At 37.7% G+C, this 11,407-nt stretch overlaps 1 protein-coding gene and 1 pseudogene across 1 annotated transcript; one reads left to right on the top strand and one right to left on the bottom strand.

Moving 5' to 3' along the window:
• Window positions 1-921: 921 nt before the first annotated feature.
• On the bottom strand, window positions 922-1,860 carry LOC110299233 (olfactory receptor 481-like). The gene has a single exon (XM_021168883.1). It carries the CDS (start codon window positions 1,858-1,860, stop codon window positions 922-924), a length of 939 nt encoding a protein of 312 aa, XP_021024542.1.
• Window positions 1,861-6,718: 4,858 nt separating this feature from the next.
• On the top strand, window positions 6,719-7,658 carry LOC110299298 (annotated as a pseudogene).
• Window positions 7,659-11,407: the final 3,749 nt, after the last annotated feature.

Raw genomic sequence — 11,407 nt, 5'->3', positions numbered from 1 at the left:
AATCATAGGCCACGGCAGGTAGCAGGAAGCATTCAGGAGACAATCCCAGCATCACCAAGGAACAGAGTTGGACTTCACAAAAGCAATGAACTTCAAAATAGAGAAAATGTTAAAACTGATAGAGTTCAGGTGCTTTTATTAAAAGTAATGGTATGACACCTTTCAGAAACTGTGATAACTTTTTAAAAATAAAAAACCATGGCCAGGCATGGTGGCCCACGCCTTTAATCCCAGCACTCAGGAGGCAGAGGCAGGCAGATTTCTGAGTTCGAGGACAACCTGGTCTACAAAGTGAGTCCCAGGACAGCCAGGGCTATACAGAGAAATCCTGTCTCAAAAAACCAAAAATAAATAAATAAATAAATAAATAATAAAAATAAAAAAGCATTAATGAGGATATAAAAGTTTCAAAGATTAGTTTGATTAATTTCACTGACATGTGTTTAGGGCAGAGCTTCACAGTTTCCAGATGCATGGTGATCCTGTGCAAGAGTTGCCAAGAGGTCTGGAGATGAAGATGAGAAACATTTACAATGTCATCAATTGGTTTGAAAGGGAACACATGACATATTTCAAAAGGTTAATTAACATTTTTAAGAAAATAATACTAAACATATAAGAAAGTAACATGTAATCAGGGACTACCTAAAATAAACAGAATTTAAAAATTAATTCTACATCATCCATGTGTTATAATTAAGAAATATGCATATTTGATTTGGGTCCATATTTTAGTACAAATGGTCAAATTTATTGAACTCTTTTAAAAAGTATTAAATAAGTTATTATTAATCAAAATAATACTACTGTCCATTCAGGAGATTTTTTTTCATGTAAGACAAGGCAAAAAACATATAATTATTGCATACGTTCCACAAAAACATGTTATTTAAATATTTAAATAAACACATTTAATATTGTTCAAAATGAGGAATGTGTTCTCACCATCAATTTCCTCATGGCCTCTTTTACCTCCTTGTTCCTCAGACTGTAGGTCAAGGTATTCAGCATGGGGATCACCACTGTGTAGAACACAGACACCACTTTAATTTGATTGGGCGAGTGGCTGGACTTTGGTATGACATAAACAAATGTAACTGTCCCATAAAACAAGGTGACTGCAGTGAGGTGGGAGGTGCAGGTGGAGAAGGCCTTATGCCTGCCCTCAGTAGAGCACATCCTGAGGATGGAGTGAAGGATGTAGACATAGGAAATAATGATTAAAAATGGGGTGATGATGATGATGGAGCCTGCTAAGATGGCAGGAGACATTTCAGCAACATAAACATGGGTACAGGACAGCTCCACCAGTGGTGGGAGGTCACAGAAGAAATGGTTGACTTTATTTGGTCCACAAAAAGTCAGGCTCAATAAACAGCTAGTACATGATGAAGAATTCACACATCCACCCAGGTAGGAAATAACCAATAAGATGAGGCAGACCTNGGGAGACATGAGAGTGGAGTAGAGCAGGGGTGAGCAGATGGCCACATAGCGATCATAGGCCATGGCAGCCAGCAGGAAGCACTCAGCAGNCCCAAAGACCACATCAGAGCCAAGCTGGACTATACAGCCAGCCACAGGGATGGCAGTTCTCTCTCTCAGGAAACTCACAATCACAACAGGTGTGACTGAGCTGGAGTACCCAATGTCCACAAAGGCCAAGTGGCTGAGGAAGAGATACATTGGGGTGTGAAGCTGAGGGCTTCTTCTGATCAACATGATTATGCTGACATTGCCCAATATGGTGGTGAGGTACACACCCAGGAACAACACAAAGAAGATACAACAAAGGGTGGGGTCCTCAGTTAGCCCCAAAATAATGAACTCTCTTACCATTGTGTGGTTCCCAGGTTCCATCCTTTTTGAAGTGATTCCTACTGAAATAAAACCAGTGGATATCAGAATACATTAAATGACCTCATGATTGACATACACCACTCCATATTTAGCCCATTAAAAAAAATGTGGATTTCACTTAGTTCTGATGTTTGTTTTCCCCCAAATCTTTCCCACACCAAGTTACATCATGAATAATTTCAGAATATTAATCATCATTTACCTTAAGCCCACAGATACATACCGAGCAATGACTCAGATCAGAACACAGGACTCACTCACAGAAGTGGCTTTTGATCAAGGAAGGAGGTGTAATTAATGCACATAGTGCTGATGTTTTGAGACCCCCAAATGGTTTAAGTGACAGTTGTTATTTTTGGATTTATAGTATCTAATTCAACTCTACTTCTCAGTCCCATTGGGACCTGCCCTTCTTAGTCTTGCAATCTTGCCACTCTGTTGTGAAAGTGAATGGTATTTTTTCAGGATCAAACTACATTACCAGTGGTCTACTCTCTTCTCCTTTACAAAGTGACACCTTTTACATGACACATCTACAATATAGTGTCACCTCCCACCAGCCTGGGCTTCAATTGTGAATACAGAGAATATATTGTACATACACTGGAAGTAAGACATAGGGCCTCTGTGTTAGATAACACTATATTTCCAAGGGTAATTTATTGGGGCAGCCTAACACCACCTATCCTGATTAATATACTTATAGATTATTTTGAAATGGAAGTTTCACAGGGAGATTAATCCTGAAAAAAGCATGACAATAAGTCTATTTGTGGTCATTATTTGTATCTCAAGAACTATATAGGATGAACAACAGAACACATTTCCTAATCTTATTTAATTAAGATAATGAATTATGTTAAGAAAACACCAAATATTTGTAATATAGCAGCCATATTAGAACATGCATGGCAGTACCCAAATAGAAGAGATAACAAAAGAAATCACTGCTCAAAAATTAATTAGAAGAAGGCAAAATCTAAACAAAATGAAAGCAAGATTTAATAAAAACTATATTGTCAAGAGGAACTATCCTAAAATATATTCAATAATTATACTGATAGCTTGGGTGCTAAAATTATGAAAAATGTTCAACACCTATAATTACTATAGAAATGCAAATTAAATTCACAGTGAGACATTCCCTTTTTAATCTTAGAATGCTTCTTACTAAAAAGATATCTGCACAGAGGACATTGTGCTGCCTTTAAATGGAAGGAAATATTGCCCTAATATAGGAAGTCCTGGAAGACACTGTGTTGGGAAAAATAAATACCTGGTAGTCTCATTCATATTTGGAAGCTAAAATGTCCATTAAATAGAGCAAAGAGTAGAATGGTCTTCACCAGAGGGTGTGGGAGTAGATGACAAGAGTAGAGAATGAAGGTTAACAAACAAGTACAACATTTAAATTAAATAGTTATGATATATCTCAGCAATTAGTTGAACAACATCATAAGTAAGCATATTATATTTCAATGTAAACCTAGATTTAAAATTCCATCCATCCATCCCTCCTTCCTGTGTGTGTGTGTGCTTTTGTGTGTGTGTGTGTGTGTGTGTGTGTGTGTGTATTGTGATGACTATAGAGAGGGGATTTGGAGAAAGAAGAAAATATTTTAAGATGAAAAGGTCAAGGTAATAAGCCATTTTAGAGAGTGGATTATTACCTTTACTATATTATCCAGAATATATAAAGAATTGTAAAGTTTAAATACTACTAATAATTATTAAATCAACAAAGGAACTAATTAGGTAAATAAACTAATCTCAAAATAATGGCAAGTAGCCAACAACATTTTCAAAATTCTTTAACTTCCTCAAGGGCACGTGCTCAACTATGTTTATATCAGCTTTATTCATAATAGCCAGAAGGTAATAAAATACATATGAAAGCAGAAGAAGGCATTATTTGGTGGGGTAGAAATCATCAATAAAAGAGACAGGTCAAAGGATGTTGGGGTAGACAGTAGAGGTGTAGGATAAATTTGAGCAAAGTGTAATGATGCTTATTATGAAAACATATAACAAATTCCATTACTTTATACACTAACAATAAGAAGTTTAAAAGGTGACGAAAACAAGAAGTTGTATCTAATAACAACATCAACTTTATAGCAAATAATGTTGGCTTTGTTTAAAGAGACATGTGTATAGAATTTATGGTATACAAACATTTTGAACATATTTCTTTCTCTTTCTCATCATTTAAAAGAAACAGTGATACAATGAAGCATTGGGAATAGTACAGTTGGATAAATAGTTATTTAATAACTTTATAAGAGTCAGTTCAAAGCATGAAGGATATTTATACATCCATGGAATTATCTCAACCACATCCATAATTAACATTTTTCAGAACATTGTAAATAGAATATCACATGGAATTTAGGAACAAGGAAGGGATTTTTGGTTCACCCTAAAAGAGAACATTGGCTTAGACATAATGTTGGCTTTGGAACTAATTATCTTTAATAACTATATTTCCTGTCTAACCTAGGAGTACACTGTTCAGGGTGAAAACAATAATATTGAATTAAAATGTAGGTCACTAATACAGAAATGTATTCACGCAGCCAACCATCAGACTATGTTGGGGACCCCAATGGAGGAGTTGGGGAAGGACTGAAGGAGCTGAAAGGGTTAACAACCCCAACAAAAGAACAACATTATCAACTAATCCTCCCTCTCATCTCCCTCTCCCTCCCTCCCTCTCCATCTCCCTCTCTTTGTGTATGTCTGTTGGTCTCTGTCTCTGTCTCTGTCTCTGTCTCTGTCTCTCTCTCTCTCTCTCTCTCTCTCTCTCTCTCTCTCTCTCTCTCTGTCTTTATCTCTCTCTATCTGTTGATCTATCTCTGCTTTCTCTCTCTTTCTTCTTTTTCCTAAACCTACCCTCTCCAGTTAGTGTTGGCCATTTACTCCTGGGTATAACTCCTGTCATAGAGTGTGATCTATACTCTAAGTGTCACCCTACTGAAGAAAACAGAACTCCACTCTCCTAGAAGTAATAAAATGCCATTAACTGCTCAGCTATGGGTGGAACTTTGTGCTCACCAGTCCTTGTCCAGGCTGGGTTTTTTGTCTGGCTTGAGCTCATACAGGTCTTGTGCTTGCTGTCACAATCACTGTAAGTGCATCTACCTCATTGTGTCTGAAAAACACCGCTTCCTTGCACGTATTCACTGCCTCTGGCTCATAAACTCTCTATCCCCTCCTATTCTACAGAACCCTTGAGAGTATGGATGCCCCATTTAGGGCTAAGAATTCTGCAGTATCTTATTCTCTGCACATTGTCTAGTTGTGAGTCTCTGTGTTACTTACCATCTACCACAAGAAGAAACTTCTCTGATGAGGCTGAGTGATGTACTGATCTGGGTATAGCAATAAATCTTTAGATGACATTTTTTTATTTGTGCTTTTAGCTAACTCACTAAGCACTGCTTAAATCTAAGTGGTAGAAAGACTTCTAGAAGTACATTCATGAATGAATGGACATGTAAATTAATTCCATATCTTGGCTACAGTAGGTAATATTAAGAGAAAGACAGAAGGATGGAAATAGCTCCAGCGTAACAATTTCTGTGAATACATTCCCAGAAGTATAGTTACTGACTGCATCATATGGAAATTCTACCATTTGTGTATTGGGAATCTCTATACTGTTCTTCAAAATGACTGCTAATTTAAAATCCAAAGTAGACGGTGCACTGATATCACTCATGAGATTCAATTTATAGGTACATATGATTATACATAATAAATATATATTATGTTTTATTACCTAAGTTGTCAGTTCAATTTTTCATAAAAATATATTAGGATATTTCTTGTTAACACTATTTCCTTAAACATAGTCTATCTTCATTTCAGTGTTCTGTTGATTCCCCTGATTAAACTACTCATTCGGTTTTTATTAAAGTAACTGATTTCTTGATATCCCTTTCATATGAAATAATCTGAGTCCCCCATGTGGCTAACATAAGCATCTGCTATTTTGCCGACATAAGTTTTCATAATGTAATATGGAATACATTCTTTTGCTCATTCCACGCAGTTCTTAAAGTACAAATAATGACCTGAAATAGAATTGATGCTTTTGTCAGGATTAGTCTCCATGTGAAATTTCCATTTATACTAATTGCAATGATACTAACTGGGTGGTGTTGAGCTGCCCCAATAGATAAACACTGGGAATTTAGTGTAAGCTAACACAGCACAGTTCTGTCTCACTTCAAGTGCATGTACAATATTCCTATTCCCACAGTTGAAGCCTGGGCTAGTGAGAGGTCCTGCTATATTGTAGATGTATCATGTAAAATGTGTCAGTATAGAAAATAGAAGAGAGTTGCCCACTGGTACTATAGTTTGATCCTCAGAAAATACCATTCACCTTCAAAACAGAGTAGCATGCACCACCCACAATGGCACAAGATCACAAGAGGACTAGGAAGGACAAGCTTCAATAGGACTGAGAAATAGAATTGAATCAATATCATATAGACCAGCATACAACTGTCACTTCAACCATTTGGGGTCTGAGAACATCAGTGCTCTGTGCATTAATTACACCTCCTTCCTTGATCAAAAGCCACTTCTGTGAGTGAGTCCTTTGTTCTGATCTGAGTCACTGCTCGGTTTGTATCTGTGGGCTTAAGGTAAATGATGATTAATATTCTGAAATTATTCATGATGTAACTTGGTTTGGGAAAGATTTGGGGGGAAACAAACATCAGAACAAAATGAAACCCACGTTTATTTTTAATGGGCTAAATGTAGAGTAGTGTATATCAATCATGAGGTCATTTAATGTATTCTGATAGCCACTGGTTTTATTTCAGTAGGAATCACTTCAAAAAAGATGGAGCCTGGGAACCACACAATGGTAACAGAGTTCATTATTTTGGGGCTAACTGAGGACCCCACCCTTTGTTGTATCTTCTTTGTGTTGTTCCTGGGTGTGTACCTCACCACCATATTGGGCAATGTCAGCATAATCATGTTGATCAGAAGAAGCCCTCAGCTTCACACCCCAATGTATCTCTTCCTCAGCCACTTGGCCTTTGTGGACATTGGGTACTCCATCTCAGTCACACCTGTTGTGATTGTGAGTTTCCTGAGAGAGAGAACTGCCATCCCTGTGGCTGGCTGTATAGTCCAGCTTGGCTCTGATGTGGTCTTTGGGTCTGCTGAGTGCTTCCTGCTGGCTGCCATGGCCTATGATCGCTATGTGGCCATCTTCTCAGCCCTGCTCTACTCCACTCTCATGTCTCCCAAGGTCTGCCTCATCTTATTGGTTATTTCCTACATGGGTGGATGTGTGAATTCTTCATTGTGTACTAGCTGTTTATTGAGCCTGACTTTTTGTGGACCAAATAAAGTCAACCATTTCTTCTGTGACCTCCCACCACTGGTGGAGCTGTCCTGTACCCATGTTTATGTTGCTGAAATGTCTCCTGCCATCTCAGCAGGCTCCATCATCGTCATCACCCTGTTCGTAATCATTATTTCCTATGTCTATATCCTTCACTCCATCCTCAGGATGTGCTCTACTGAGGGCAGGCATAAGGCCTTCTCCACCTGCACCTCCCACCTTACTGCAGTCACCTTGTTTTATGGGACAGTTACATTTGTTTATGTCATACCAAAGTCAAGCCACTCACCCAACCAAATTAAAGTTGTGTCTGTGTTCTACACAGTGGTGATCCTCCATGCTGAATCCCTTGACCTACAGTCTGAGGAACAAGGAGGTAAAAGAGGCCATGAGGAAATTGATGATAAGAACACATTCCTCATTTTGAATGAAATTCAATATGAATCCAGAAATTATTAAACAACCTTTTAGAGAACATATGTGGTAAATATATTATATATTTATTATATAATACCAATTAACCTCATTTGTATGTGTTGTTCTTATGTATACAAAAGCACATATGTGTACAGGTGAATGTGCCAATGTGTGCACATATAGCTAGAAGACAGAGAGCAATCGCTATTGTCATTTCTCAGTGTATCATCCATCTTGATTTTTTTTTTGACATACTCTCTGTGGCCTAAAACTTGCCAACTAGGCTAGGCTGATTCACCTTTGTGTCTTTCTCTCTATATCTCCCTCTGTAATTACAAACATGCACTATTCTGCCTAAATTTATATGGACTCTGGTGATCCAACTCAGATGTTTGTAAGACAAGCACTGTACTGACTGAGCTACCTCTCCATCTGTATTAGTTTATCTTTATGTTCGCATACATTTTATGTGCTACTAATATCTGTAATTTATCACTGTCTGTTTATCACACAATAAAATTGTAATTTTTCTCATGTCTTCTAGGGTTCAACTTAAATCTGTTCATTTTGAGATTAATGTACTTTTTCCTCCCCTCCACAAATATTTACTGGAGTCTGTGATTTCAGGCTTTTTTTAATTAAGTAATATACAGACAGATAGATAGATAGATAGATAGATAGATAGATAGATAGATAGATAGATAGATACATATATACATACATGCATACATACATGCATGTGTAGATAATACATACATACATACATATCTTATAAATTTCCATCTTGGAAGTACTATGTGCTCCATGGGCAGGCAATTAATAACAATGTTTTTTTTTATCCTTTGTCTGACATTTAAGGTATCTCTTCTTCAGTAACAACATAGTAGCTTAAAATAATGAAGCTCTGTAATGCATACATATCAAGGGGATTAAAGTAAAGTAATTTTGAAATTTTCTATATCTTCATTAATTCTGTCATTTTTCCTTTTTTGATAAGCTCTTGAAATGTGTTTTAAAATAATATCTGTGGAACTTTCATCCAGTTCTATATTTTGAAGCCTCATTACTTTTGTAAAGTTGGGCGGTTTACTGAAGGTTTATACTACCTTCTGGCTGTCATGGCCTCTGATCACTATGTGGCAATCTGCTTGTCCCTGCTCTTCTAAATGCACATGTGTCCTAAATCCATTATCTAACTTAAGCTCCTTATCTCCCTGTGTTGGGGGATGTGTGAACATTTGAAATTATACTAGTTGATCTGGGGTCTGTCCTCTACAAACCAAAAGAAATAGACCACTTTTTCTGTGATGCTCTTCCTTTATTGAATCTTTCCCACTCAGACATCTTTCATTGGGGTTATACCCTTCATCTCTTCTGGCTCCATTGAGTTGAGTGTTGATTATGGCTGTGTCTTCTATATCCTCAGCAGCAGCCAGAAGATGTGACCCATCCAAGACTTCCTCCATCTGCACCTTCTGTTCACTACAGTCCCTCTGTTCTATGGGTCCATCACATTCATTTACATGGTGTTCAAGTCCATTTACTCCACTGACCAGAACTAAATGACGTCCATCCTCCACACAGTTGAAACCCATGTTGAAGTTGCCCATCTACAGTCTGAAGAGGTCAATTGTCAGAATATATTCTTAGGATCTACTCTATTTCAAAATGAATTGTAAAGGTTTCATATAGTAGTAGCCATTTCAAATCTACTGTACACTCTTTGCCTGCTTGTTTAATCTTTAAAATATAATATATACTTTTCAAGTTATGAATTTATACATGCTAAGCAAGAACTCTACCACGAGTTAAAGCCCCAGTCTTCCATGTCTTTATTCTAATTCTTACTTTTAAGCACTTCTAAACCAATTAAGTGGAAGCTTGAGACCTGTTATAACAATGGACCTCCAAGTTCCTTTCTTGCCACCTGTGATCTTTCTAGCATTTACTTATCTGTTTATTTACGTTAAAGTTCAGACTGTGATTACTATTTAAAAAATTAATTAAAATAATATAAAATAGAATAAAAGACACCATGCTGGACTCCTACTGTATTAATTACTGTCTCCCCTTTGGCCACAGATTATTTACTTGCAAGTTAATATTAGTAATACAGCCATTTCATGGTCTTGTAACAAAGAGATGAGTTGATAGATGTATCATGCTCAGAATAAGTCCTGGCACAGTGTAAGTACAAATTATCATTTACTGAATAAACAAAGTGATTGCCATCTACGGTTTAATAATAGTGATTATTTCTGCTATTGTTTAACAGATCTCAAGGAAAGCACAGATAGTCCAGACCTCAAGACAAGACTATTACCCTCACCAGCTGAAAATCCATTAGTTTTGTTAAGTTACACTGTGATTCTTCCATTAGAGAGGTTAAAAAACAATAGCAACTCCATTTCATCACCCTATATGACTCAGTGGTTAGGCCAGGTACCACATTGAAAATGAACCCATCATTGAAAAATAGGCTACCCTAAGGGACTGAGAATAGAAAATAACCAGAGATATGAGAGTCACAGTTTCAAATTCCATAGCCCCAGAGTGAAGGAAGGCCAGGGAGAAGACAGAGAGCAGGAAAGGGTAGACACTGACAAGCCCAAAAATATAGAGGGAAGAATACAGGTGGCAGGTTTAGATTGGGAAGAAACATGTATAAATATAGCCTAACTCTCAAAAGCCCACAGCAGATATCATCAACTCAGGGTCACCTTAGAGCTCAGTACCACTGAGACTACAGCTCGAAGGTGGATCAGCATCTGCTGCTTATTGCCATAGAGCCTGGTAACACTGCTGTTTCAATAGTACTCTGGGATACCCACAACTGCACTGCTGCATAAGGATAATTAAGACATAAGAGATCTTGAAAGCATGAAAACATGTCCCCTGAATATTCCAATCCCAATTCTGTGATGGCTTATAAATCCCCAATTCATGTGGAAGACATTCCTAGCTATGATATTAGCCACCCCAGGGGCTTATGATCTCAGAGTGTGGGAGAACCTGTCCAGTCTATATACTACAAATCTGTTTGTGGCCAGCAGAGGTCTCTGGTACCAAAGAAAGTTAGCAAAGTGAAGACAGCTTGGTAGGACCTCAGACACCTATTCAAGGCAGCCTCTGGAGCTCATAAACAGTAGGAAAGTCAAGAGCCTAGAATCAGCCACCAGGCACTTCACAAACATTTTCCAGCATTTGAGAGCCCAAAAACTGCAAAAACACTGCATCCTGTAGTGGGGTCAGTCTGATGTTGCTTGTATCCTAATGCTAAAACTGGTTCCTCAAGATGTGGTTGTCCCCAGTGAATAGATGCTCACATAGTCAAGTGATACCTTGTGAATCTTCTCCCCAATTTAACTGGTCAATAAAAGTCTAGAGCCTGTGATTGGACAGTGGAGGAAGTAAGGCAGGACTGGAGTTCGAGAGGAAGTTGCAGGTAGAGAGAGAAAGGAGGATGGACAGAGAGGAGAAAGCCTCCATGGACCATAACTATGTGGCCAGGAGAAAGAGTAACATGGGGCTTTATAGCTGGGGAATGAGTTAGAATAGCCCTAAGTCTGCCCAGTCTAGGCATTTTGCTTATAAATAAAATAGCTGGACTTCATGTCTTTTGAGCAGGCTTATTAGAACACCAATTCTAATTTTCCTCATTTTTAATTTATTTTTATTTATGTGAGCACCTGTGTAAATGCACTCACATATGCAGGTAGCTGCAGAGGCCAGAAATGGTTATTTGGATCTCTTGGAGTT

This window comes from Mus caroli, chromosome 7 (assembly GCF_900094665.2).
Source record: "Mus caroli chromosome 7, CAROLI_EIJ_v1.1, whole genome shotgun sequence".
NCBI lineage: Eukaryota > Metazoa > Chordata > Mammalia > Rodentia > Muridae > Mus > Mus caroli.
The sequence above is the reverse complement of the archived record's forward strand: the minus strand, read 5'-3'. Positions and strand labels throughout refer to the sequence as shown.